Consider the following 25,122-nt stretch of genomic DNA (forward strand, 5'->3'; position numbering starts at 1 on the left):
AATTTATAACTTTATTTATTTTAAGTTGCAGCAACCTCAGCAGACCCTTTTAACTCAGGTTAGTTTGGTTTTATTGTTTGGTCTTCATCCCCAAGCGCAGATAATGCAAGAGTGCAAATTTGTGACATCTTGGGTAGTTTAATCTGTAAAATGAACTAATACGAACGGGCATTTTATTGGTACAGGTTTACTTTATCCAGATGTTAAAATATGCATAGCCTTGATTTCCAAAATTACTGGCAACCACTTTTCCTTAATCTGGAAGGGAATATGTGTGTTGATTACTTCTAATTATTTTTTTTTTTGTTTGAACTTCAAGTGTTCAGTTGTTTTGCAGTAAGTAACAAACTGGGAAGATCTTTTCTTTCTCTCCTTTGAGAAGGGATCTAACTTTGTGTTAACAGTATTGCAGTATGTGTATAGACAGGTTTAAAAAGAATCCTGCTGAGCTTGACAGGTTTAAAACACGCAGCCATTTAACACACTGTAAGTTGCTCTACTACCCTTTTCACTTAACCTTTTAAATGTGCTTTTAAAAAAAAAGAGTAAAATTAGGTTACTTCATTTCACTATCTCGCTGCCTTCTGCTTTTGTAAGAAGTCAAGCAGGTGAATTATTGAGTTAAGGAAGGGCTGTTGTTAGCCCCAACCTTTACTGACTTTCAACACTACAGCTGGGATATAAATGGAGAATAATCTCTTAAGCATGTATTCCTAGCTAAGTTAGGAACTTATCTCCTCTTCAGATCCACTGTATGGGTTACCTGTAAGCAATAACAGTCTTCATTTTATTGCTAGACAACGTGCGTATTTTGGGGAAGTTGACTTTTTCAAAAGAAAAGGATCAGCCAAGCCAGTCTTCATTCAAAGTAGAAAAAAGTAATCTAAACAAACAAAACCCCAAACAACTTCCACTTTCTGAAAACCTCTATTCAGAATAATCGCTTTAGAGACATTTTAAACTTTTGTCTACGTGGGTAAAGGAACTGTTCCTTGTAGGTATGTCAACCGGTTGTAAGATTTATAGTTTGCTTTATTTTGCTTACAGCCAGCTGTTGCACTACCTACCAGTCTTAGCCTGTCTACTCCTCAGCCGGCAGCCCAGATAACTGTTTCTTACCCAGCACCCCGCTCAAGTCAACAGCAAACCCAGCCACAAAAGCAGCGGGTCTTCACTGGAGTAGTTACTAAACTGCACGATACGTTTGGTTTTGTGGATGAAGATGTCTTTTTTCAGCTTAGGTAAGACGTAAATACTTGCTACAGATGTACTCCGTGATACCCTCACTAAATAAAAGGTTTAGATTATAGCGTTCTAATTCTGTGACTCCATTGAGAGTGCCTGCACTTAGTATGTTTTTTTGTATCAACACGGAAAGTCAGATGGTCAAATAAGTTAATAGACACTAGATCTGAGTTCCTCTATGTGAATTTTTGAGTTTTCTTAATGCAAAACCCAAAGCTGGGAGATTCAGAAGGCATTAAGCTTCTTATAATATGAAATTGCCAAATTTGTGGGTGATTAAGTGCATATAACTTGCTGTCTGCCTATCTTAACTCAGTACTGGTTAGGGAACTTCTGCTTTTTGGGCCAAAGACAGGAATTAAATTCCTGTGCATACTCTGAACTGAAGCAGGTAGTACTTTTCACTGAATTTGAGGTGGATACGGTAGATTCCTATAAACTCTTCATGATGAACTCTATCTACTTTCTCTCAACTTTAAATGTAACTTGCAAATGTAAAACCAGCTCAATAAGACTCTGGCAATATGTTTTTTGTAATGTTTGCAGCGCTGTTAAAGGAAAGACACCTCAGGTTGGTGACCGAGTTTTGGTAGAAGCTACTTACAACCCTAATATGCCATTCAAGTGGAATGCACAACGGATCCAGACGCTTCCAAATCAGGTATATGAGGTTACCCAGTGTGACTTGTACCTGACTGCTTCTGTTTTGGGCTCACTCACAACTCATTTTCTCTTCTGCTGTTAGAACCAGACGCAAGCTCAGCCGTTACTGAAGACGCCTCCGGCAGTTCTTCAGCCCATTGCGCAGCAGACGGCGTTCGGCGTTCAGGCGCAGCCGCAGCCACAGTCCTTGTTGCAGGCACAGATATCGGCAGCTTCAATCACACCTTTGCTTCAGACACAGCCTCAGCCGTTACTGCAGCAGCCACAGCAGAAAGGTGCCCCCTCAGTGCACAAAGTTTGTTACAGTCCTTCTGGTGCTTAGTGTGTGCTTAGTACTTTTTTGTTACTCAGAAGACTGAAGTAATAGTTGAAATAATACAGAAAGGACCCTATAGAATTTTCGGTTTGAATGTGCATCTTCTGGCAGCGATGTGCAAGACATGTTGCCTGCAATAGCTCAAGAATTCCCTGGTTAGTGAAATCCCGGATCACTCCTGTTCATATTAAGATTTCATAATCTGAAAGCAAATTCAATGCAGTTTTTATTCCGACACTTTCACAGACAAGTTGGGTTGTTGAAAGTGTTAATGGCAATGTAGTTCTTCAGCAACTTCTGGAGTGTTGAACAAAATCAGGTTTCACAAAGTTGTATTGTTAAAACTAATATTTTTTTATATACTATTATTTTTTGTATTTGTGTGTTACTGATTTCAGTTAGCCAAGTTGGCATTTGAGAGCAGAAACACGGCTGAACCTGGCAGATCTAAAACAAAGGTGGTTGTGGGGTTGCTTGAACTTTGAGTGGCTGCAGAATTAGTAATAGGATTAATAGTAAGATAAAATTAAGACTTGTCTCACAGTGGAAGCAAGGGGAGAAGATCTGAAGGTATCAGCTACCTAAGCTTAACTGTTTTGGATAGATGCTTATTACAGTTTAATTAGTCCTAGTTGTTTGTTGGTGTTTAGTAATGTTTGCTCCATTTATAATCAGTTGATTAAATGTCTTGAGACAGAATGTGCTGGGGGATTGGTGCAGCAGTATAATAAATTGATTTGGGAATAATTTTTCAGGAAGCTAATTGTTTTTACCTGTCAATAGCCTCAAAAATAAGTTTTAGGTTTTCTTTAATTCAGTGAGTAGGTAGTATATCTATCTCAAAACAAATTATTTTTCCAAGAAAAGGCTTAGCTATTTACTGTGATAGCTTCTATGTGCCTAGATTATATTAGCTTCCATCTTAAGAAGGTGCTTTTAAACCAATTTCACTTCCTAGAGCCTCAGTTTGCATTGGTGTCTTAAGTTTCTTGGGGTGGGTGTTATTAATAAATAGATTTATTTAACTGTAGAATTACTTTAGAAGATGTAAACAAGTGGAACAACTGTCAAGCAGGAATGTTTGTAAGGTGCAGATAGTTGCCCCTTATTATGTATTGATCTTGTAAATTTTTCTTTCAGGTGGTTTGTTACAGCCCCCTGTTCGTCTGGTTTCACAGCCTCAACCAGCTCGAAGATTAGACCCACCATCCAGATTTTCCGGGAGGAATGACAGAGGAGGAGACCCTATGCCAAACCGAAAAGATGACAGGAGGTATGTTGTAGAAGACTAGACTATAATGACAGCATTCTGTAAAGACCTGTCCTCAAACAGAGCCGAGCTGCTTGCTCCAGAGTCAGTGACGTGCACAAGTGGCTTTACCACTAGATGTTGGTGAAGAGTTTCTGTCTGAAATGAGGGAACTGCAGAATCAGCCCCTCATGTAAAGAGATAGTTTACTGAAACAAACTGTGAGGAACGTCTCGCGTCTCCTCTCCTTTTTGTGAGTCATCTCTGACAGCTGTAGCTTCTGTTGTGCTAGAAACCATTCTGTGTTACCAGCTTGCAAAAATATTTGTATCTTGTATGCATTTTTTTTAAGTCGTGAAAGAGAGCGAGAGAGACGTAGGTCCCGGGAAAGATCACCCCAGAGAAAACGCTCCAGAGAGAGATCACCAAGACGAGAGAGGGAGAGGTCACCTCGAAGACCGCGACGTGTTGTTCCTCGTTACACGGTTCAGTTTTCGAAGTTTTCATTGGACTGGTATGTTTATCGTGCCAGACGTTTACCTACATCTCCCTTCAGCTGGGGGCACAGAGTACTGTGAGCCCTGCCAACACGCGTGTATGTAGTGAGTGTTAAATGATGATCTCAACTTTAAAAATACGTAATGGCTGAGAAGCTTGTATGATAAACTTTTTCTATGTTCTTTGTTATTTTTGAATGCTGCTGCAAAATACCTTTATAACCCTGTTTAATAAATATTCCCTAATACGCAAACACTGTAATCAGAAGAGCGTTTAGTAGTTATTTGTTTTTAAACTTCAATCCATGACACTCTAACTGAAATATATCGCTCTTTAAATTTTATATATATAGTATTTATAGTATTAAATATACAGGGGCTGTCTTTCCAATTAATATACCTCTTAATTATGTGCTTTATTAATGGCTCTTTTATTGCTGTCTCTTTCAAATGCTGTTTATTTCAGCCGTAGCTGTGATATGATGGAGCTGAGGAGGCGTTACCAGAACTTGTATATCCCAAGCGATTTCTTTGATGCTCAGTTTACATGGGTGGATGCTTTTCCTATGTCTCGACCATTTCAGCTGGGAAACTACTGTAATTTCTACGTAATGCATAGAGAAGTAGATCCTATAGATAAAAACGCTGCTGTTCTTGATCCACCTGATGCTGATCATCTATACAGTGCAAAGGTTTGTACCGGTTTCCAGTATTACAACTATTCATTAGAAATTTCTTTTACCAATAGGGTGAAAAAGTGAGTGTCGTTGAACTGAAAATACTCTACAGCGATTTGAACAAAATACAGCATTTTAAACTTTTCAGTAAAGAGCTAGTATGTAGAGCTTAAAGAATCATGACTGAAATTCAGTTTGTTTTTCTGTTACTAGAGCTGTCCTAAATATTATTTTTACTGAGGTCTCTTCTCTGGATTATAGGAAAGAAATCCAGCTCCTGTAAAATCCAGCTCCTGCAAGATCTTTGAATGTCGTTCTTAGGCAATTCATTCTGAATAGTTAGTGGAGCCCTCCTCCCTCCTCCTTCCCCCACTTCAGGGGCCGTTTCTGTGCAGTTTTGTGCTCTTCTGTTTAGTTATACTTTCTTTCTTCTTTCATGTTTATCTCAATACTTAATTATTTTGTTGAAAGTAGATTGAGCCTATTGGGATTATATGAATGTCAAAAAACCACTGTATCGAGGGCTGTAATGACGTATTAAAAGACCTGAGTGTCACAATGTCTTCCTAAAACCTGTTCCATTAGAAAGCTCTTTCATTAAAACGGGTCTGAGATTTCTAGGTCAATCTGTTTTAGAAGTATTTCATATTAAGGATAGGTTTAGAAACAAAACTGCCTTTAATCCCTGTATTTCTGAAAGACTTAATTTTACTTCCCTTCTCTGCACAAAAATGTCAAAGCTTTGGCTCAAGTATCAGAGATGCTGCTTTTTTTTCATTCAAGTGGTGTAGAGCAAGAGCTCTCTTTCAGAAGGATAAGCTTCAAAATATATTCAGTAACTGAGGAGTAGCATCCTGTTTCATAATATTGACCTGTTTAGGATGTAAAGCTACTTGGTTAAATTTCGCGGGATGCTACGAGGATGCAGATGAACGTGCTGGTCAGTTCTCTTGTGGTTATGATAAAATGGTAGGAGTCAGTTACCAAAACCGGAATGTATTTGGTGTGCTTCTTGGTTCAAGGTGTTTGGCATTTAGTGGTAACACATGAAGCATGTTGCTTTTATATGCTTTCAGAGTTTTATTTTTCTTTTAATAAGATCGCACATTGCATCCCGATGGGAAAGAGGGAAATTGGTCCTTGGCAGACATTTTAACACTCGGTTCTACAATTTTATTTTACCTCTACTTTTTCTGATTTTTTTTTTTTTTTTGTGACATGAAGGAAAAAGTAGTAGTATGTATGCGGTTGCAAGTTGGGGTTGTTGTTTACCAGTCATAGTGGGAGACCTTCACAAGACTGATCTGACTTCCACAACAGGTGATGTTGATGGCTAGTCCTAGCATGGAGGATCTCTACCACAAGTCATGCGCTCTGGCTGAAGATCCCCAAGAACTTCGTGAAGGATTTCAGCATCCTGCTAGACTTGTAAAGGTAAATATGCTTCAATGCCAGACACTTTCGGCAAATAAAGGTTGGTTATAGAGCTTTAAAATATTTATTGATAAGGGAGGAGTTTGTAGGCAGCCAAATAATGGCTTCATTTTTCCTCTGAAGAGATCTAGTTTCTATGCAAATTCTTTTTGCAGTTAATTAGAGCTCCATCTTTACTGTTTTCATATTTAGTGCTTTCTTCAACTTGGTCAAACTCAAACAATAGATGTTTGGCAAAATCTGTATTAATTATATAATAATTAGCTTTGGCCTTTTTTTTACAAGCACTTAGACTCCTTTTAAGGGTTCAGCTGTGAAAAGAATACAAATGAAGCAACAGTTAAGTAACGATTGTATTAGGTGAAATTTAACTATTGTTAAACTGCACAACCTGTAAGTGCTGTGAAGTTTCAGGACAATACAGAGTTGTTTTCCAATTAAATTCCACCATCTTAGAGCCAATGGGAGTACTAGGATTTATAGATATAATGCTCTTGTGGTCTTATCTTTTGTAGCATTGCTTTATCACTTTTAAGCAGAAACATCTATAAATGTGTATTGTAATTAAGAACATAATTTAAATTAGTATCTGTTTGTCTCTTGTGTTAGAAAGCTTTTAATTGCAAAGGTACAAGCCTATACCAATAAAGAAACTTGATGGAAAGTCTTGCAAACAAGAATGAGTGATGATGTTTTAAACCTATTCCATTTCTGAAACACGCTGTGGAAAAAAATAACTGAACTCTTTCTTGACTGACTTTCATTTTCAGATTTCAAAATAATGTCACAGTTTATTCACGGATTTCAGTGTGTGTACTATGAAATATTTTTTGCGCTTTGGGAAAATGACTCTCTACCCCTAGTAGGGGAACATTGAGAAGACTCTTTTTGTCTAGTTTTTAGTGGGTATGAAAGGCAAAGATGAAGCTATGGCTATTGGAGGACACTGGTCCCCATCACTGGATGGACCTGATCCAGAAAAGGACCCTTCCGTGCTGATAAAGACGGCTATTCGTTGTTGCAAGGCTCTTACAGGGATTGACTTAAGTGTGTGCACACAATGGTAAGTACTGTACCGCAAAGCAAAGCGCACTGTAGAAATACTTGTCTGATACCAGAAGTTTAAAAAAAAAAAAAAGATGGAAAAACCTCTTTTTCTTTGTCAGCTGCTCTTGGTAGCGCAGGTAAACTACTCAAAGGATGTTCTGTTTTGTAATAAGCTTGATGGGTGCCAACTGTGCTGAATACTACATTAAGAATTTATTTTGACTTGTTATGCTGTAATTTTTTTAATGAATGTGTGTTGAAAATATTTTTCATTTTGTGCATAGCTGGAGAAGATCGTCAAGAGAACTTCATTTCATTGTTCTTTTGTTATAAATAAATAGCCGTTCGTTATATAGCCATATTTTCTCTTGATGAGTTTTTGTCCTGTCTTAACACTCATTGGGGTTTTACTAATACCAGGAGAGTCTATTGTATGCTAAATTTAAAGTGCTTCAACAACTTCTATTTGTGCATCAAACCTATGTGTGCTAAACAAGAAGTTATATAAAAAAGAATGTTGTTGGTTTTCCTCCTTTTCCATTGTGATACCTTTTTGCAAACGTGTCAAAAGAGAAAATATGGCTTCCATAATTTTTTTCTTTAGATAAACTTCAAGGTCTTGCAGCAAAGTTTCTTTACTTGATGTGCTACAAGTGATCTAGGCTCTTTAAAATGTATTGTAGAATTTTTTTTCCAACATGCTTCTTCCCTTGCAACAGGTACCGTTTTGCAGAGATTCGCTACCATCGCCCTGAGGAGACCCACAAGGGGCGTACAGTTCCAGCTCATGTGGAGACAGTGGTTTTATTTTTCCCGGATGTTTGGCATTGCCTTCCCACCCGCTCAGAGTGGGAAACCCTCTCCCGAGGATACAAGCAGCAGCTGGTCGAGAAGCTTCAGGGTGAACGCAAGGAGGCTGATGGAGAACAGGCACTGAACGCTAATCCCTTTTTCTATTTCTGCTTCTCACAGGCACAGGAACACAGGCACAAAATGCACACCACATACTACACAACATACATACATAGGAGGAACATAACTGGTAACAATGACTGGTAAACCAGCTTTCAGCAGTGTAGTGAATGTTGGTTTTTATTTTTATTTCAGCTAGTTCCCTAACTTTTAAATGTGTATGCTGATATCACAAATGGAATTTAATTGTGCTTACGATGCGCAGAAAATTTTTTTTATCATAGACGTAGTTGCTGGAATCTGGGACCAGTTGTTGAGTGAGATGCAGTTTATGAATAGCTGTCTTTCAACATTTTGCCATTTTCTAAAATTTCTAAATTCTCTCTTGTGGCCAATTCCAATCGTGATACTTGAAATTGAACAAACACTAGTCTGAAACATCTGAATTTCAGGCCACGTGGCTGATCACCATCTTGGAATAAGGGAAGGTCTGACTGAACAAAGTGTAATTTGGGGGATTTAAAATCCGGGGGAAGATCACACGCTGTGTGGTTAGTGGAGACCAGCAGTGTCTGTGTAACCCCGATATTCTTTGTGGTGTTGCTCTTCACCCTTTTGTGTTCCACAGATCTGGCTTGTATTGGCTGAGTGGCACTGTGATCATTTATAAAGTGGTAGAATGTGTGTGTGAACTTGTCTAAATAATAACTTTAGGAGAAGACTATCTGAAACAGTTGTGACCTTGCACAGATCAGCAACAGAATTTAAAAAATAACTGAAATGGTTTCAAGCTTTCTGAATGATAATTTCTAAATTTTATTTGTCAGGATGAAGAGGAAAAGGATGATGGGGAAGCTAAAGAGATCTCTACACCTACGCACTGGTCTAAACTGGATCCCAAAACAATGAAGGTAAGTAACACTTTTCTTAAAATGTGATTCTATTGTATATTTCCATTTTTAAGGCCAGACCCGAAATACAACTGTATATTCCCTTAGCTGAGGGTAAAAGACCCTCGGTGGTGTTTTATCTTCCTTGCTGATTTTATATTAGATGTAATATCACAGTATGCAAGTGTGACTTCTCATTTTAATAAGTGAATTAAGCTAACTGAAACTGTTCTGAACTTTTGAACTTCGTACAATTCAAGTGTATCACATATGATACATTAACTGGAAAATGAAAGTTCTGCAGTAATCTGTCGTATCTCCTTGCATTAAAAAAATGTAGAGTCTAAAATACTTTAATGTTAGTTTAAAAAAGCAATAATTATACCAAAAATGTATGTCAGGAGACATAATAACAAGTTTCCTTGAAAGGGTTAATAGTAATAAACTGTTTTGCTATAGTAAAATCCTTTCCCTGCCCCTGTGAAAAGACCCTCAAAAAGGGGTTGAGAACACAACTTTAAATGGGGAATGTTTTTTATCAGTGAATATTAGTGTTTTTCAGTACAGATTTAAAAAATGCAGTTGACTTTTGAGTGCTCTTATGTCATTTTTACTTCACCTTTTCTGCTGATCACCTGTTTTGTAATGTCACTGGTTGGTACCACTTACAGAGCTTTTATTTGCCAGGTAAATGACCTTCGCAAAGAATTAGAAAGTCGAACCCTTAGCTCTAAAGGACTGAAATCTCAGTTGATAGCTCGACTGACAAAGCAGCTGAAAGTAGAGGAACAAAAAGAAGAGCAAAAGGAGCTAGAGAAGTCTGAGAAAGAAGAGGAAGAGGAGGAGGATAGGAAATCTGAAGATGACAAAGAGGTTAGGCTTTGGACATATTTTGTTTAAGTCTTAATAAAACACATAATTACATAAAATATCTATAAAAATTGTACAAATATGTATGTAAGTATAAAAAGTACAGGACTATGCCTAGTTGTGTTGGAGTTTTGTAGTTCTCAGATGACTGTACTGGGAACTCTTGCTGTAACTTGAGCTGCTGAATTGGAATGAAAACTTGGCAAGTTTGAATTCCTTTATGTCAGCAAAATTAGTTGAAATGTGCAGCTGCACTAAGGGTGTCTGAATTAACGTCAGACCTTCAACGTAAGGAAAAATAAATCCCAAACTTCTGAGACAAACCATGCTCGAGAACAGGTGAACGCACTTAACAAGATCTTAACTTCTTAAACCTACATGAAAAGCAGCTGCTTAGTTGTACTGGCTTCTACAAAGCTTAGGGCATTACTGTGGAAATGGGAGGAGGGCAGGTTCCAGTCTATAAAAGGTTGTAGCGTCTCAAGTAGTCAGATTTCTTCACGTGGCTAATGGTTTGCTTAGGTTTGTTTTCCCTTGTTATGAAACTTTCAATTTTTGCTTTTGGATAAACTTCCTGTGTATTGAAGTTCCTCAGTTTTTGCGGTTGGTAGTTTGATACTACTTAGTCTGGTTTCCTATTTCACAAGGATAAACAAGATCTGTGCAATAAGGCCAAAGCTCAACCACAGAAAAGGGTCATAAATGTCTGGAGAATGCATTGAATGTATGTTAGTTGCTTTTAAACCTGCCTTTTTGTGTATTACCTAACCAATATGGGATGATTTGAAATGTTTTTTATCTGTGTAAACCTCATTGAGGGAGCAAAGGCCACGTGCTTGCTAATACTGTAAGTCGCTGCCTTCTCCCGAAGCTTGGATGAGCTTCAACTATCCTGGGGTTTCTTCCCGCAGCTTCCTTTAAGATTTGGGGAGAGAGCTTTGATTGTGCTTGCCTTTTTTAAAAAGTGAAAGCTCTGCCTTGACTTTTTTTCCATAGTCGTAGGACTTTAATATTTCTCTTGGTATTTTACCTTTTTTAACCTTTTGTTTGATTTGCTTCAGTTGTATCTATAGAGATTGTATTTGCCATAAGCAAAAGAGCAGAGTAAATTGTCATCAGGTAGTTGTTAAAGCTGTATTGGGTCTCTTTTTGTAAGATGCTGTATGAAGCCTTTATTCTTCCTATGTAAGGAATAAGGCAGCTTACTGTCCTGTATGGTTCTAAAAACACCCCTAAACAAACAAAAGGCCCCTCGGGAGCATTTCTTGATGTGAACTAGCTTGAGTCCTTCCAGTGTTGAGTAAACATTCTGCAGTCAAGCACCATGAGATAGTTGGAAGGTGCTCGTTGCTCGGTGGGCTTGAACAACCCTGCATGTCCTGCTTGGTGTCACTCAGGTTTTCAGTTGTCTTAGGTGAGTGTTGGCAGCGGACACAGAATGCGTTCTGGAGATTCTAGTCTGACTTCTGTCTTCTGTGTTGCATTCAGCAGCTTAGGCTTTCCTTCACTTTCCTCAAAGCAGTGAGTCGTAAAAACTAATAGATAGGCTGAAACTTCAGCTTTGGAATATGTTGTATGTTGTTTTTTGGCCTATTTTTAGGAAGAGGAAAGAAAACGTCAAGAAGAAATGGAACGTCAACGGCGGGAGAGACGATACATCTTGCCTGATGAACCAGCGATCATTGTACACCCGAACTGGGCAGCAAAGAGTGGGAAGTTTGACTGTAGCATTATGTCTCTTAGTGTTCTTCTGGACTATAGATTAGAAGATAATAAAGAACATTCCTTTGAGGTAATCTAGCTATGCTACTTATAGTTAGCCACTCTTGGTTCTTTTTAATTCTGTGTGATAACCGCGGTATTCTTAAATTGTAAAAGTTTATGATAGCATGTCAGAATAAAACTTAAATAAGTTGGTTTATTTGTGCAATGCCTAGAAGAACGTTGCTCCCTTTTCAGCACATTTTACAATAACAGTATGGTCACTGTACGATATCCAGAAGAAATGCAAAGGTTTTCAAATAGGGAACTGAGTTAAAAATTAACGCAGCTAGTCTAGGTCCTAAACTACACCGTACAGGAAAGAAGCATTTTTATCAAGTTGTTTAAAGCTTCCATATTCAAAGCAGATAGTAAGAGATCTGACACCACATAAAATTCCGACATGGTGAAAGTTGGTGAGATAGCATCTCATAGCTATTTAATCACAAGTGTGAAAATTTTTAATATATATTTTAAAACTTTTTGTCTTTTTTTTTTTTTTTCATTCTTCTGTATGTGCAGGTATCGTTGTTTGCAGAGCTCTTCAATGAAATGCTTCAGAGGGATTTTGGTGTCAGAATTTACAAAGCACTAATTTCTCTCCCAGAGAGGGAGGACAAAAAAGACAAAAAAAGCAAAAAAGATGAGAGAAAAGAAAAAAAAGAAGAAAAAGAGGATGAAACAGATGATCCAAAACCTAAGAGGAGAAAATCTGGAGATGATAAAGACAAAAAAGAAGATAAAGATGAAAAGAAGGTCTGCAGCTGGTTCATATGAAATACTATCCTGTCTGGATCAGTATTAAACTGTTTTACTTTATTTATTTACTTAAATTTTAGTTTATTGCTTTTGAAAAGTCAAGTTTTGTACTGGTAGTTAATTGATTTGACTTGTTGATCTATTTAAATATGCTTCAATCACATTCAGCAATTTTAAAATTTTACAGGTGTATTGGGGTATTTTAATGTTCAGCTATATTGGAGGTTTATATTTGGGTTTTTAAGTGACTAAATATAAACATATGCAAATTTGGAATGAAGGGCAGTGAGGTTTTTACTTTGCTGGTTTTTAGTTCTGACTTGATAAATTTTTAGGAACTTCTGTTACAGAGGGAAGATAAAAGGAAAGATGATTCTAAAGATGAAGAAGAAACTGAAGAAGACAATAATCAGGAAGAATATGATCCAATGGAGGCAGAAGAAGCTGAAGACGAAGATGAAGGTATCTTGAATTATGGATTTTGTGACTTTCAGAATTTTTTATGTCAGCTGAGTATGTTCTTTCAAGCTGGAGAATGCACTGGAACTAGACAATTTAAAATTGCATTAATAGACTAATTTTATTTTAGTAATTCTGACCAGATCTACTTAAAATGTAAGTGCCTTTATGCTAGGCATTTTATGAACATAGTTAATATAATCTAGCTGTGGTACTCAAAGTAAGGCATGCATATAGAAGTGGTTTTATTTTTTTCAGAATGCAGACCACTCGCAACTCCCATTGAAGTCAGTAGGAGATGTGAGTATTCAGCACCTCTGAAAAACCAAGCCACTTTTAAGTGCCTAACTTCCTATTCCTCAGTTCTGCAATGTCATTCTGTTTTTAATAGGCCAGGATGTAGAGCGGCTTGCTCTTTACGTGGCTTTATGCAGAGTCGGTTTCTGTTTGGGTGGAGTTGTTTGCCTGAAGAAACGGGGAAAGGGGCTGGGGAATTCTCCTGTCCCCGGGAAGCAGCAGTAGCCCTCTTTCCCTGCTCAATGATTCAGAAAGGCGTAAGACATGGTCTATGCTTTTTGGTTTGTACTTTGGGGGTTTTTGTCCTCCTGTGGAGAGCTTTTGCTAGAGACATGGGTTTGAACTGCTTAGATATTGCAGTCCCAGCGTTTTCTATCCAGCATTTTCAGTTGTATTTTCAGCAGAGTACTGCACCAGCCTTAAAAAATTGGTGCTAATCTGTGGTTTCCAAAATAACTATGATTTGCTTATAACCCGGCACTGAGAGTGCCCTGGACTTGTCTGTTCTGTACAAATGCTGCTACTTCCCATAATCTGTCCTTGTGCCGTTCCCAGTAAGAGTTGCTGAGAACAATCCAACATGCAAAGTTTTCCTCACAAGAAGGTGAGCTTAAAGCTGAACTTGGCACACGATTCTCTGACCAAAGACTTGCACGTAAGGTAGAGAGCTGCATGACATAACCCAGCCCTGCAGTTGTCATATTCCTCTTTCTCTCTTGATTTTTAAATTTAGTTTTACTCTCTACCTTTAAACAAAACCCCTGCAGTTTGTAATTCACATCTAATCAGCAATGATGTGTTCTATAACTTCTTGGAGAATCTAAATCATAGGATCAAAGAATATGTCACTCTTAACATGAGTGTAAACACATGCTTTTAATTATAAAGCCGATATGATTTTGTGATATAAAGTATTTGAGAGTAAACAGTCCTGGCTTTGTTGTAATAGGAAAAACCGTAGCTGAATGTGGACTCTGCCAAGCCTCGTTAGGGAGAATTGTAATTTTCTGCACACCACTTAAATAAATGGTGATATTGGCGGCACTCATTTTGGTCTAATTAGCTTTTGTTTTGGTTCTTCTGTGCGCTGTGTGAGAAAGAAGCACAGGGGAAAAGATGACAAATGGCTTATGTTGAAATAAGACCAGAGAAAAATCAAAACTTAACAGGACTCGCTTAAATGCCATTTGTTTTTTATTGTTCAGGGAAGTATGCTAATTTCAGATATTTGGGGGTTTATGTGAACCTTTTCAATGGACGTGCATATTTTGAGATAATGGTTATGGAGTCGTTTGCTGGGGGTATGTTAAATTTTCTTTGTGTTTTACAGACCGGGATGAAGAGGAAATGAACAAACGTGAGGACAGAAGAGAGGGAAATAGGCATTGTAAAGAGAGGTCGTCTAAAGATAAGGTAATTAACATATTTCATAACAACTCCATATAACCTTGTTAGAGGTGTCCTAATTAGAGCTTAACTATTTTCATAAGACCTGTTTGCACTCCTGGATTCCTTCAGCGTTTCTTGACTGAGACGTGAAAAGTATATATAGAAGCTAGGGAACATGTGACAGCTTTGGGTAAGGTGCTTCCAACCTACTTTCACTTACATTTTAAAGTTCATTGGGTGAAAGCTGTTGGAAAGACTCTCGTGAGATACTGATCTGTCTGAAAGATGTGAGCAACTAATGCTGGATGTGCACATAAGAGGCAGCAGATGTGATTATTTTATCAATTATTATTTTCAACTTCTGTATTCTTACCTAAGAAAAGCAGAAGCTTAGATTGATAAACTGGCTTTTCAGTTGTGAAGCTTGGAATCATTACGTGATGTTTTTACATCTCCCTGCAGGAAAATAGATGCTTTTTGTGTCATAAGGCCAGCAGCTTGCCTCCACAGTTCAGGTTAAGGAGCAGAATAAGTTTGATTTGTTATGCTTAAACTTTCCTTTATAAGTGCAAGAATAAAACAAGTTTCTAGTTCTGATTATTTTTTTCTTCAAGGAAAAATAGGAGGTGTAGTATTAGGACTAATGGGAAAACACAGTCCTCGGAACTGCTGTAGCTGTGAGAGCGGGATGCTCATTCATTATGTGTTAATGGGGTTTTCACTTTCAAAACAGCGTTCCAGTGAAATGTATGGTTGGGAGAAGGGATGTTTACTATTACTTGTTTAATTAAGTTAATTCTTTACATTTTTTGACATATTAGCATGAACAAAATGAAAGTGCGTCTGCCAGATGTTCCTGGCCATTGTCCTGTAATTCTTTTAAATATTTGAAAGATTACTTGTCCTAAATAGCTTGCATATGTTATATTTGAGCTCAGTAGCTAAATGCTTGTTACATTAATTACTCGCCTGAAAGTAACGATAGAACGAACAGGGGAAAACTTTTATTAACTGAAAAGTTTACGTATTTTTAGTGAGTAGTTGGAAAATTATATTTTAACTTCCTGTTATCCTAATAATAATTAATTTTCTATAGGAGAAAGACAAGACGCAGATGGTAACTGTTAATAGGGATCTTCTGATGGCTTTCGTTTATTTTGATCAAAGTCATTGTGGATATCTTCTGGAGAAGGACATGGAGGAGATCCTGTACACTCTTGGACTGCACCTGTCACGTGCTCAGGTTTTGTATTGTAATAGAAGTCTCTTTGGAAATATTACAGGAATGCTGTCAGTGGGAGGAGTATAGTTTAGCTTCTAAAGGCTGTTGGTTACATATTGATCTCTGATTTTTAAGTAGCTGCTTCATATTTACAATGAAATACTAGTTTAATGTTTTGTAAATTGTCTTGGAATGAAAAGGTGAAGTTTGGGATGAAAAGGTGAAGTTTGGGCATATTAAGAGCTGCATATTGTATTTGTAGCTTTTATCTCAAAATTCTATCTTTTTTTTCCCTTCTACCTTGTTAATGTTTTAAGCTCCAGCATGTTAAAGTTGAAAAAGCTGTGCAGTTTCTCTAAGTTTTCCAAGTTAAAACATTCTTGTTTAGGTAATACAACGTCTTTGCATTTAAGTAATTTCTTTCCACGGCTGTGTTTTAGGTCAAGAAGCTACTTAATAAAGTAGTGCTTAGAGAATCTTGCTTTTATAGAAGACTAACAGATACTTCTAAAGATGAAGAGAATCAAGAAGAGTCTGAAGAGCTACAGGAAGATATGTTAGGTGGTATTACTTCTTTTTATTTTAATGCCACAAACTTCCAGAGAATTGTTTCTGTGTGAATGATGAGAATTCTGAGATACTTGCTTTCTTGCAGAAACTAATTCAGGTCTGCAAGGAACCTGCCAGTTTGGAAAAGTAAATCTTGGGCAGTTCATAAATGACAGTATTTCTGGCTTTCAACACAGCTCATTGGATCTATAGGATAATTCTTAGTTTCTTGGAACAGGAAGGGGGACAGAGGTTAATGCTGAATATCGCTGAACAGCATTTCTCACTCGCAGCAGTTCTGCAGTCGGGAGGGTCAGTGCTGTAGGCAGTAGAGCAGAGCCCGATTTTTGAATTCCCACAGAAAGGAGGCATAGAAGAATGTAATGAAAAAGCGTGCCCCTTTCTGAAGGGGGGAATTGGGGTAAGGAGGGAGGAGAGAAATGAGGGATAGACCAGCAAACTTGAATGTTTTAAAAAAACCAAACTGAATAGACCAGAATATTTATTTTTTTAGGAATTTATTCTTCTAAGGAGCTTTTGAGGTTTGTCATTGGAACTGAAAAATGACAGAATTACTATTTCCTAATGCTACTTAATCTAATAACAGGAAACAGATTGCTGTTACCATCGCCTACTATAAAGCAAGAATCAAAAGCCATAGAAGAAAATGTGGGCCTCATTGTGTACAATGGAGCTATGGTGGACGTTGGGAGCCTTTTACAGAAGCTGGAGAAGAGCGAAAGAGTGCGGGCAGAGATCGAACAAAAGCTTCAGTTACTAGAAGAAAAAACAGGTGGGACATTACTTTGAAGGTGGTACTTACATGGATGCAAGATGCTAAGGCTTTTTAAGTAGATAACTGATTTAAGCAGTATTTGTGATTTGAATTTCTTAGCTATTTGCTTACCATAAACTTCTATTTTCTATTTCCCAAGCCCTTTGAAACTTGCACACCAACTGTTGAGTACCACTGTCACCACGCTGAAGTGCATTTCTCTTTTTTTTGTTCAAGTAGAATGTAAGACTTCCAAATGTTGTCAGAATTGAGTATTAGCAAATGGTAATGCAAAGCAGTTCTTAATGTTCTTTAAAAGTTAGTAGTTGTGGTGTTTGCTTGCAAGTGGAATATTAAGATGCAAAGTACGCAGCATTAGAAGTCACTGACTTCTTTTTTTTCTTTCTTTCTTTCTAAGATGAGGATGAAAAGACCATACTACAACTGGAGAATTCTAACAAAAGTCTATCTACGGAGCTCAAAGAAGTGAAAAAGGACCTTGGCCAACTGCAAGAAAATTTGAAGATCTCGGATGACAAAAATTTGCAATTTGAGGGTCAGCTGAATAAGACAATCAAAAATTTAGCTACTGTTATGGATGAAATACAGAGTGTTCTTAAACAGGTTAGAATTGTTTAATTCCATTTTTTATTATTGCATGTGGGCTTCCTGCAGAACAAACTATCAGAGCAAAAACTTAAGAATAAAAAAGAATTTTCACATTAATTCAGGGCAGTAGTACCTTAACACACATATATAAGGTGCTCAATGGGATACTGATTATTTAATGATAACAAATAAAGTGTTTCAAGCTTAGAAAAAATACACATGTTCTTGTCTTAAATGTTTTTAAAAATCTATAAACATTAATGTAAATCTCAAACGATCTTAATGTTTTCCTGTCCTGACCTTGTCCACCCCCAACAGTCCAAACCTGCTCTTCTGTTTGATCAGTTAAAAGACTGCCCAATTTTTCAAGGCAGACCTTTAAGTATTTCAGTTTATGTGGGGGTATTTCAGTAAAATGAGTTTCAATCAAACAGCATAATGCTCTAGAGCCTTCCTATCCCTGTACAGAAAGGTACTTGCATACTCCGTAGGGATGCTGTTGAGTAAGGCTGAATAGAAGTAGGGTGTGAAGACTGCTGAGTGGCAAACTGGTACTCTGGGGGAGCCTTGCTTCTACTTCAGTCTATGGTTATTTTGAAAAGACAATATAGCATCTACAAAAGCCCTAAAAATAAAACAATACACACAAAACCAGAAAGAAAACATGACAAATGTTAGAACTGTTTTTCCCCCTTGTATGATACACATGATGCATCATATAGGTCACTGTTGCTTATTAAACCGGCAGTGCTTTGCAGCCACCGGTGCCGTTACACCGTCCTCGGCTCCACTATGTGTTGCAGACGTGCTGCTCCACCAGAGCCGGCAGCTGAAGGCTCTGCATCTCTTAGCTCAGTTAAATAGCCTTGCTCATTCTGGTTGCTGTTTTTGAGATGAAAATGTCTTCTAAGTCTGGTGTTTTCAGATGGCTTTGACCAGCATAGGTATTTTATGTTAGAACTGTTAGGGGCAACTAAGATGATTAAGGGATTAGAGCACCTCCCGTATGAGGAAAGGCTGAGAGAGCTGGGGCTCTTTAGCCTGGAGAAGAGAAGGCTGAGGGGAGACCTTATCTACGTTTACAAGTACCTAAAGGGTGGGTTGAAGGAGGATGGAGCCGGACTCTTTTCAGTGGTTTCCAGTGATAGGACGAGGGGCAACGGGCACAAGCTGGAACATAGGAAGTTCCATTCAAATATGAGGAGAAACTTCTTTCCGGTGAGGGTGCCAGAGCCCTGGAACAGGCTGCCCAGGGAGGTCGTGGAGTCCCCTTCTCTGGAGATCTTCAAGACCCACCTGGATGCAGTCCTGAGTGATGTGCTCTGGGCAACCCTGCTTTGGCAGGGGAGTTGGACTAGATGATCTTTATGGTCCCTTCCAACTCTGACAATTCTGTGATTCTGTGATTATCTTAATTTAATGGAGTTTGCAAAAACTGTTTTCACTTGCTTTTTTAAAAAAAAAAATACAAACCCAACCACCTAACAGAGGGGCAGGGTGGGGGGGAAGCCCAACACAGCCCCCAAACCTTCAGACTATAAAGTGAGGCTTCTGGGGAATCTTTTCTGCTTCTCTTCAGAAGTGTTTAGGTCACATTTAACTTCTGTCCCCTCAATTCTTCAGGAATTGAGGAAATACAAATTGATTATAACTAAACTGAGTAAGGTATCACATGCTGTTTGGTGTTTTGTTTTAAATACTGTCTTTGTCCCTTGCTGCATCACAGTTCACGTGAGAAATATCACTTCTAGAATTCATCTTATCCTCTCCCTCCCTTTTTTTTTTTCTTTTAAAGGATATTGTGAAGAACGAAGAGAAAGATCAGAAATCCAAAGAGAATGGAGCAAACGTATGATAAAACTGCTGCTGTTTAGAAGAATGGTGTTACATAATGTAATATAAATCATGATACCAGAATGTATGGGAAGTGATGCATGTTTGATTTTAGTAGTATAAATATCTTAGTTCGAAAAGATGTATAAAGTTTTATGAATGCGAGTGTCTGCTCCTGAAGATTGCTTGTAATTCTTAGCATTCAATTTGAGACACTCCTCAAGTGAAAATAATTTTGCATTGCAAAATGTTTTAGGATGAACTTTGTTATAGTTTTAACCCTAATAAAGTTCATCAACGTAATGAACAGTAGCAAGTATTTAATTACCAAATGTTTTTCATTAAAGTCTAGTGAAATCAAAATTTTCATTATTTATAGAATTGCCATTTTTAGGTTTTTATTTTTATTTCAGTCTAATTAGTCTTTTTAAATTCAAATATAAATCACAAAATAGCATGCTGCTTAATTTTGCAAGTAAAGATTTTTTTTTTAAAAAAAAGCTTCTTGGATTTTTTTTTTTTACTTGTCACAACTTTCTTTTCCCTTCCAACTGTAACTTTCTTCCCCAAAGCTGCTTGTATTAAAGCCTCATAATATACAGTAGTTCAGATGAGTTAAGAAAGCAATAGAAACCTACCAAAATACTGGTAGGGTTGTGAGATTTATATGAAAATACATGGGCCTGTTTTAAATGTATGTCATTTGTGTTCCTTTAATTGTTCTTATCTTTGGATTAATATATATGCTTCTTTTTAATAACAAATGCAGTATATTAAAATGTATGGTTGGATGCCAGGCCAGTAGATGTCAGAATAATGCCTTACATGGAGAAAAAGCTACCATTGTAAGCCACCTTTAATTAAATTTGGGCTTCTTTCTTAATATGTGTAATTCCTTCAAAGACTTTAGTCCAACAAAAGAACGGATACACAAGTATCAATACTCTGTGTTATAATTACTAAGGAGCAGGACACAACTGAGTTTGTTGAAAGTGGGTAAGATTGCCTTCCTTTGTTCACAAATCACTAAAGATCTAAACTTAAAAGTTAATGTGACATCATAGTCGAAGGCAACTTATTCACATAATGTAAAATATGAACAACTGTATTTTGGTGCAACTTCCAGGGAAATTAAGGGTTATGAAGGTTGGGAGAGAAGTGTTTTCTTACAGAAATGGTTAATTTTAGCAGACCTTTTCTTTTTTTAGTCTAGATGTCCTAGGTAACTAACACCTGTTAGGAGAGTCCAAGTGCCATAATATGTATGAATAACCTACATGGAAACTCATGTAGCTTTACTGAGACACACATTAAAATGCCTGAATTTATGTTCGAAAGAGTCTAAGCTGGTGCTCTTATCACTTACCTTCGTTGGCTGTTTTGGAGCTAGGCAAGTAAAGTATCTTTTCACTAAAATAACATGCATAAGCTTCCCCCTCATTCATTTCAGTTGAGTCACTGTATAATATCTTAACTGTTCACACTAAAGTAGGAAGTATTGTAAAAACACTAATTTTGCATATAAGTACACAGAAAATGCATGCTTTTATGAATTGAGATAACTTAACTAGAATGATTGAATGAGGATGGTGATAAATTAATCTTATGAAAAGCATTATCTGTGTTGTACAGATGGTGTTAAATTCTTTTGTAATCAGATTATATTTTTCACCTTTACCTTTTTACAAATTGTTGACGGCATGTTTCATTTTTGACGTTGAGCACAGTTTGTTTAAATGGACTAGAATGGATTGCGTTTGAAATACTTCATTCATGAATTTTCAGCTGTACGTGTGAACATACAAGAAAATAATTCTAGAATTCAAGAGAATGTCTCTTTAGGCACACTGAAACATCTGTTGGAGTATTTTGCTGGGGTGTTTTTACCTTAAACTGCTGAGCTGAAAGCAGTTGTCGCAGCAAACAGGCCTCATCTTGTGTTTCAGTGAGATGGTTGCTAGAGCGAGACGGGTTTTTACAGTGTTTAAGGAAGTATTTGTTAGAATGAGTGTAATCTTTCTCTATATTGCTTTGATGTAATAGTGTTTCAGATACTATGTACAGTCTGCATTTATGTTGGAAAGGAAATTAAAAGGGTAAAGAATAAAGGAAAATAAAAACCAAGGAAAAGTTTTACAACCTACACAGAACTTGACCAGTCTCCTGCAGCACAACTGCTCTGGGAACAGACACCTCCGCAGACTGTTTAAGCACGAGGTTCTGTATACACACAGCATCAATGCTTGGTAGTATTCCCAGAAATACAATTAATTCTGAAGAAAAGTGAACAGAGTATGATTAATGGAGGTTTGGAGAAGCAATCTTCTGTCAGTTTTAATGTATGAACAGTGGGTTTGCATTTCACGTCCATGTTTCCCACCTCACGGGTTTTCTGCCTCTAGGTCTTTCATTGCGTATGGGTTCCTGGTGAAAGGCTGGCAGAAGCGAGCCTCAGCCAGGGCTCATTCTGATGCCTCACCCTCCCACCTGTCTGTAGTTTTAAAATCACCATAGATGCTCTGTGGAAAGCTGCAAATCTCAGACTGCCTCATTCTGTAGAGAAAGAATTTTACGGCAGGCCAGTAAATAGAATCTGATCTCAGTATAGATTATTTGCCTCCCCTTCTGTATTTTGGCTATGTAGGGGGAGATTAATGAGTTAAACCATTACAAAGTGACATTCAGACTAGTGGATGTCTGTGAATAAAGCTAGGAAGAAATTTCCATGTGATACATCTGCGTGAAAAATGGTCTAGAATAAAGTAGACTCTCTTGAGGCCCCTTCACCTTTGCTCTGGTAATGAAAGGCAAAGTATATCGTTTACATCGTTTCAGTGCTACATGGCAACTGTGGCAAAGGCACAAAAAGTGAATTTTGAAAAAATTTTTGAAAAAAGTTCTCTGAAGCATTGAGGATTGCACAGGGGAAAACGGAGCTGCTTCCAGCGCTGCTGCATGTTCTGCCATGATGGAGACACATAACACTTTCTTGGCTTGCCCAGTGCGTGATGCTTGTGCCTGTAGCGCATGGGCGTTGCTGCAGAACCACTTCCCAGTTGTTGCTTGGTTTATCTGGTGTCCTCTGGCTCAGCCTGGGTGCCCTGAAGTGTGCAATGGAGAAGCTGGAATTCTCTCTCTGTTGCCCGTGGGTTTCCACAAATCCAGCATTTACAATGGAGCTGTTTCGGAATCTTAATGTTATGAAGCCTGGTCCTTTAACGTAACATTTTTTCAATGTTTAACTGCGTTGAGAGGGATGAATGGCTTTCAGTCTGTCTTTCTGCTGAGAACTGTACCGTGTGAATATCTGGTTGGACTTCAGCTCTCACTGATAATTCTACTAGGAATGTTCACAAAACATGTTTTTTCTCTTGCTTCTCTGTAATCCTTGTATACCCAGGTCAGGTTCTTACCATGAATGCATTTGTTCAGTGCAGTTTATATTTAAAAATATAAAATAATTCCTTTTGAGTGAGTGAGTCTTACGGCCAGCAATAGATTGCCAAATGCATAGGTAGCACAGTCAATACACTTAGGCTAATATTTTCAACTGGGACTTGTTTATCACTGTGTAGTGTGACAATAAAAATGGCATAAGCAATTAATCCCCCTGCTCAGCTATCAAAACTGCCAGTGTTTTCCCACCAAACTTTTATGTTTCTGCATCCTTGGTCTCATTAGATGCATTGTGTGAAAGTAATTACAGTAAAAAGCTCCAATAACAAAATGTTACTTCCAAGCAAAAATAATTTTTTATTCATCCTTGTATATAATCCATGACATCATGATACAGATTATAAATTTACAGTTGTGGGACACACCAGCTGTTGCCTGAAATCATGTTTTGAAGTGTTCTAACTGTGGTGAGGAACGTTTCTTCTGAATGCATATGTATCCGATACCAGAATTTGTATTGAAAACTCGGTGACGCTGCAGTTGTACCCTGCTTCTGATTTCTTGTATCCTCCTGGTTTTTACATTGTTGTTCTCTTTAACAAGTGGATTCTGACTTGTGTGAGGATTCAGGTCGAGCACCCTACAGTTTTCTGTTCAGGTGTGATTCAGTGATCCTGCAAGGTCTTGTATCTAGCCCAGTATTAGTTCAGCTCTCTTTATTCTCTCTGAAACGACAGCAAAATAGTGGTGCTGAGTACATTTGTTTGTTGCACGCTGCAGTTTGGGTTTTTTGGTGCACGGTTATGAGCTTGAACTCCTAGAGTTTTTCTCTAGTTCCTGCGGGATTTCGCTAACCTTGGACCATTTATAGAGTGTGTTAAGCCACAGGTGCGTGTTGAAACACTTTGTTGATATTAGAATTGTTCAGTGATGTCCTTCTAATTAGAACTAGCAGTCTTCCCTATCCCCCCCAGGCTGAGGAAGGAGCTTACAGAGTACCTTGGTCTGCAGCGCCAAGGCATGTTCAGGTGAACTTCCCTTAGGCAACCAGGCTCTGAAACTCCCTTCTCTCCTGTGCTCTGGGATCTTCCGTTTGAGCAGGCGCTGGAGTGTTGTGGTGAATTTTTGGAACAAGTAGGTAATAATAGTCCTGTGAGGGGGCTCTGAATATTCAGAGAAAACACTTGAGTTGGATTTCAGCCAAAGTGACAGGTTCCCAAAGCCACGTCTTTTGATGGGAAATTGATTCCTACTTTATTTTCCCCTCAGTCTGGTGAGGGGCACAAGGGAAAGGATCCTGTTGACTGAATCGCTGTTCACATTCATCGTGAGCAGTGTGGGAGAGGGGCAGAGCCGAGAGGAGGAACTGAGAGAATCCCAGCCTCAACGCTCCCCGCTCTGCTTTTCAGCAAGTATTTTACGCTACTAATTTGCTTTATTATTTGCTTGCAATCTTTTTAGTGGTATACAGAGGCATTGGATTGGTCTGCGTGTGAGTTGGGGTTATTTTCCCCTGTATTGCTTAATTCTTTTTGGTCTTCCTGACACAGGGTCACCCGGTTACATTCCTGTTTTGTCATGCAAGGGGCAGAAACAGCTGGAGAGCAGCAGCCTTCCTTTTCGGTCCCTTTTTTAGCAGGACTGGATGGTAGATGGCAGAAATCGCTGCCATATGGCATATCATAGAAACGAATAGTTGGAGATAAAAGCATCTTGCAATGCTGGACTCAAAAAACACTATTGTCTCTCAGACCAGCCTGATTTACTGCAAAACAGTGAATTACATGTGTGCAGAAGAAAAGTTAAAGAAGTATGGAATTTCACTGTAAGTATAACGTACACGCAGGTTGGGAGGCTGGGTTGTTGCACTTTCAGCTTGGCTCTAGTAACAAATGAGAGAGTTTTGGAAGTTTTCTGAAAACATCTGGAAAGGTTCCTTGTCTGTCTCACAAGAGTTAGTCTAGGTCTCCCATAAGAGACTTTCCTTTTCAGCTTCTCTCCTGATGCCTTGTTTTATCAAAGTGCTGTTCAAACAAACGAAGTACTTCTATGAAGTACATTACATTAAATGTAACTAATAGAACATTCATGTTACAAGTTGTAAAATCTTGGGGAAGAGTTTCCAAATGCATCTTGAGAGTTTTCTTAAAAAAGCTTACACTTGTCAAGTATCTCCTCTGATGTAAGGAAGCCGTGTATAACGGGACTAAAGAAAATGAGGATTAGCTGCTTACCGATATTGAACCTGATTTTCTGCCTTAGAATTCCTGAAA

At 38.0% G+C, this 25,122-nt stretch overlaps 1 protein-coding gene and 1 non-coding gene across 2 annotated transcripts in view; both read left to right on the forward strand.

Moving 5' to 3' along the window:
• The window catches only part of CCAR1 (cell division cycle and apoptosis regulator 1), a 30,590-nt gene extending 8,996 nt beyond the window's left edge, over nt 1–21,594 (forward strand). Inside the window, exons 5-26 of the mRNA XM_074154364.1 lie at nt 26–58; nt 1,048–1,241; nt 1,792–1,906; nt 1,991–2,183; nt 3,365–3,497; nt 3,826–3,987; nt 4,437–4,662; nt 5,968–6,081; nt 6,978–7,144; nt 7,848–8,058; nt 8,868–8,951; nt 9,618–9,803; nt 11,401–11,592; nt 12,084–12,317; nt 12,671–12,782; nt 13,038–13,079; nt 14,407–14,489; nt 15,562–15,708; nt 16,128–16,248; nt 16,844–17,029; nt 17,430–17,635; nt 19,416–21,594. Coding sequence (XP_074010465.1) covers nt 26–58; nt 1,048–1,241; nt 1,792–1,906; nt 1,991–2,183; nt 3,365–3,497; nt 3,826–3,987; nt 4,437–4,662; nt 5,968–6,081; nt 6,978–7,144; nt 7,848–8,058; nt 8,868–8,951; nt 9,618–9,803; nt 11,401–11,592; nt 12,084–12,317; nt 12,671–12,782; nt 13,038–13,079; nt 14,407–14,489; nt 15,562–15,708; nt 16,128–16,248; nt 16,844–17,029; nt 17,430–17,635; nt 19,416–19,475 — 3,201 coding nt within the window. The 3' untranslated portion in view covers nt 19,476–21,594. The remainder of the gene's footprint in view (nt 1–25; nt 59–1,047; nt 1,242–1,791; nt 1,907–1,990; nt 2,184–3,364; nt 3,498–3,825; nt 3,988–4,436; nt 4,663–5,967; nt 6,082–6,977; nt 7,145–7,847; nt 8,059–8,867; nt 8,952–9,617; nt 9,804–11,400; nt 11,593–12,083; nt 12,318–12,670; nt 12,783–13,037; nt 13,080–14,406; nt 14,490–15,561; nt 15,709–16,127; nt 16,249–16,843; nt 17,030–17,429; nt 17,636–19,415) is intronic.
• LOC141469704 (small nucleolar RNA SNORD98) lies at nt 6,763–6,826 on the forward strand. Its single transcript, XR_012463471.1, has one exon. It is a non-coding gene; the product is annotated as a small nucleolar RNA SNORD98 (small nucleolar RNA).
• Nucleotides 21,595–25,122: the final 3,528 nt, after the last annotated feature.

The sequence above is a fragment of the Numenius arquata genome, chromosome 10 (assembly GCF_964106895.1).
Source record: "Numenius arquata chromosome 10, bNumArq3.hap1.1, whole genome shotgun sequence".
Lineage (NCBI taxonomy): Eukaryota > Metazoa > Chordata > Aves > Charadriiformes > Scolopacidae > Numenius > Numenius arquata.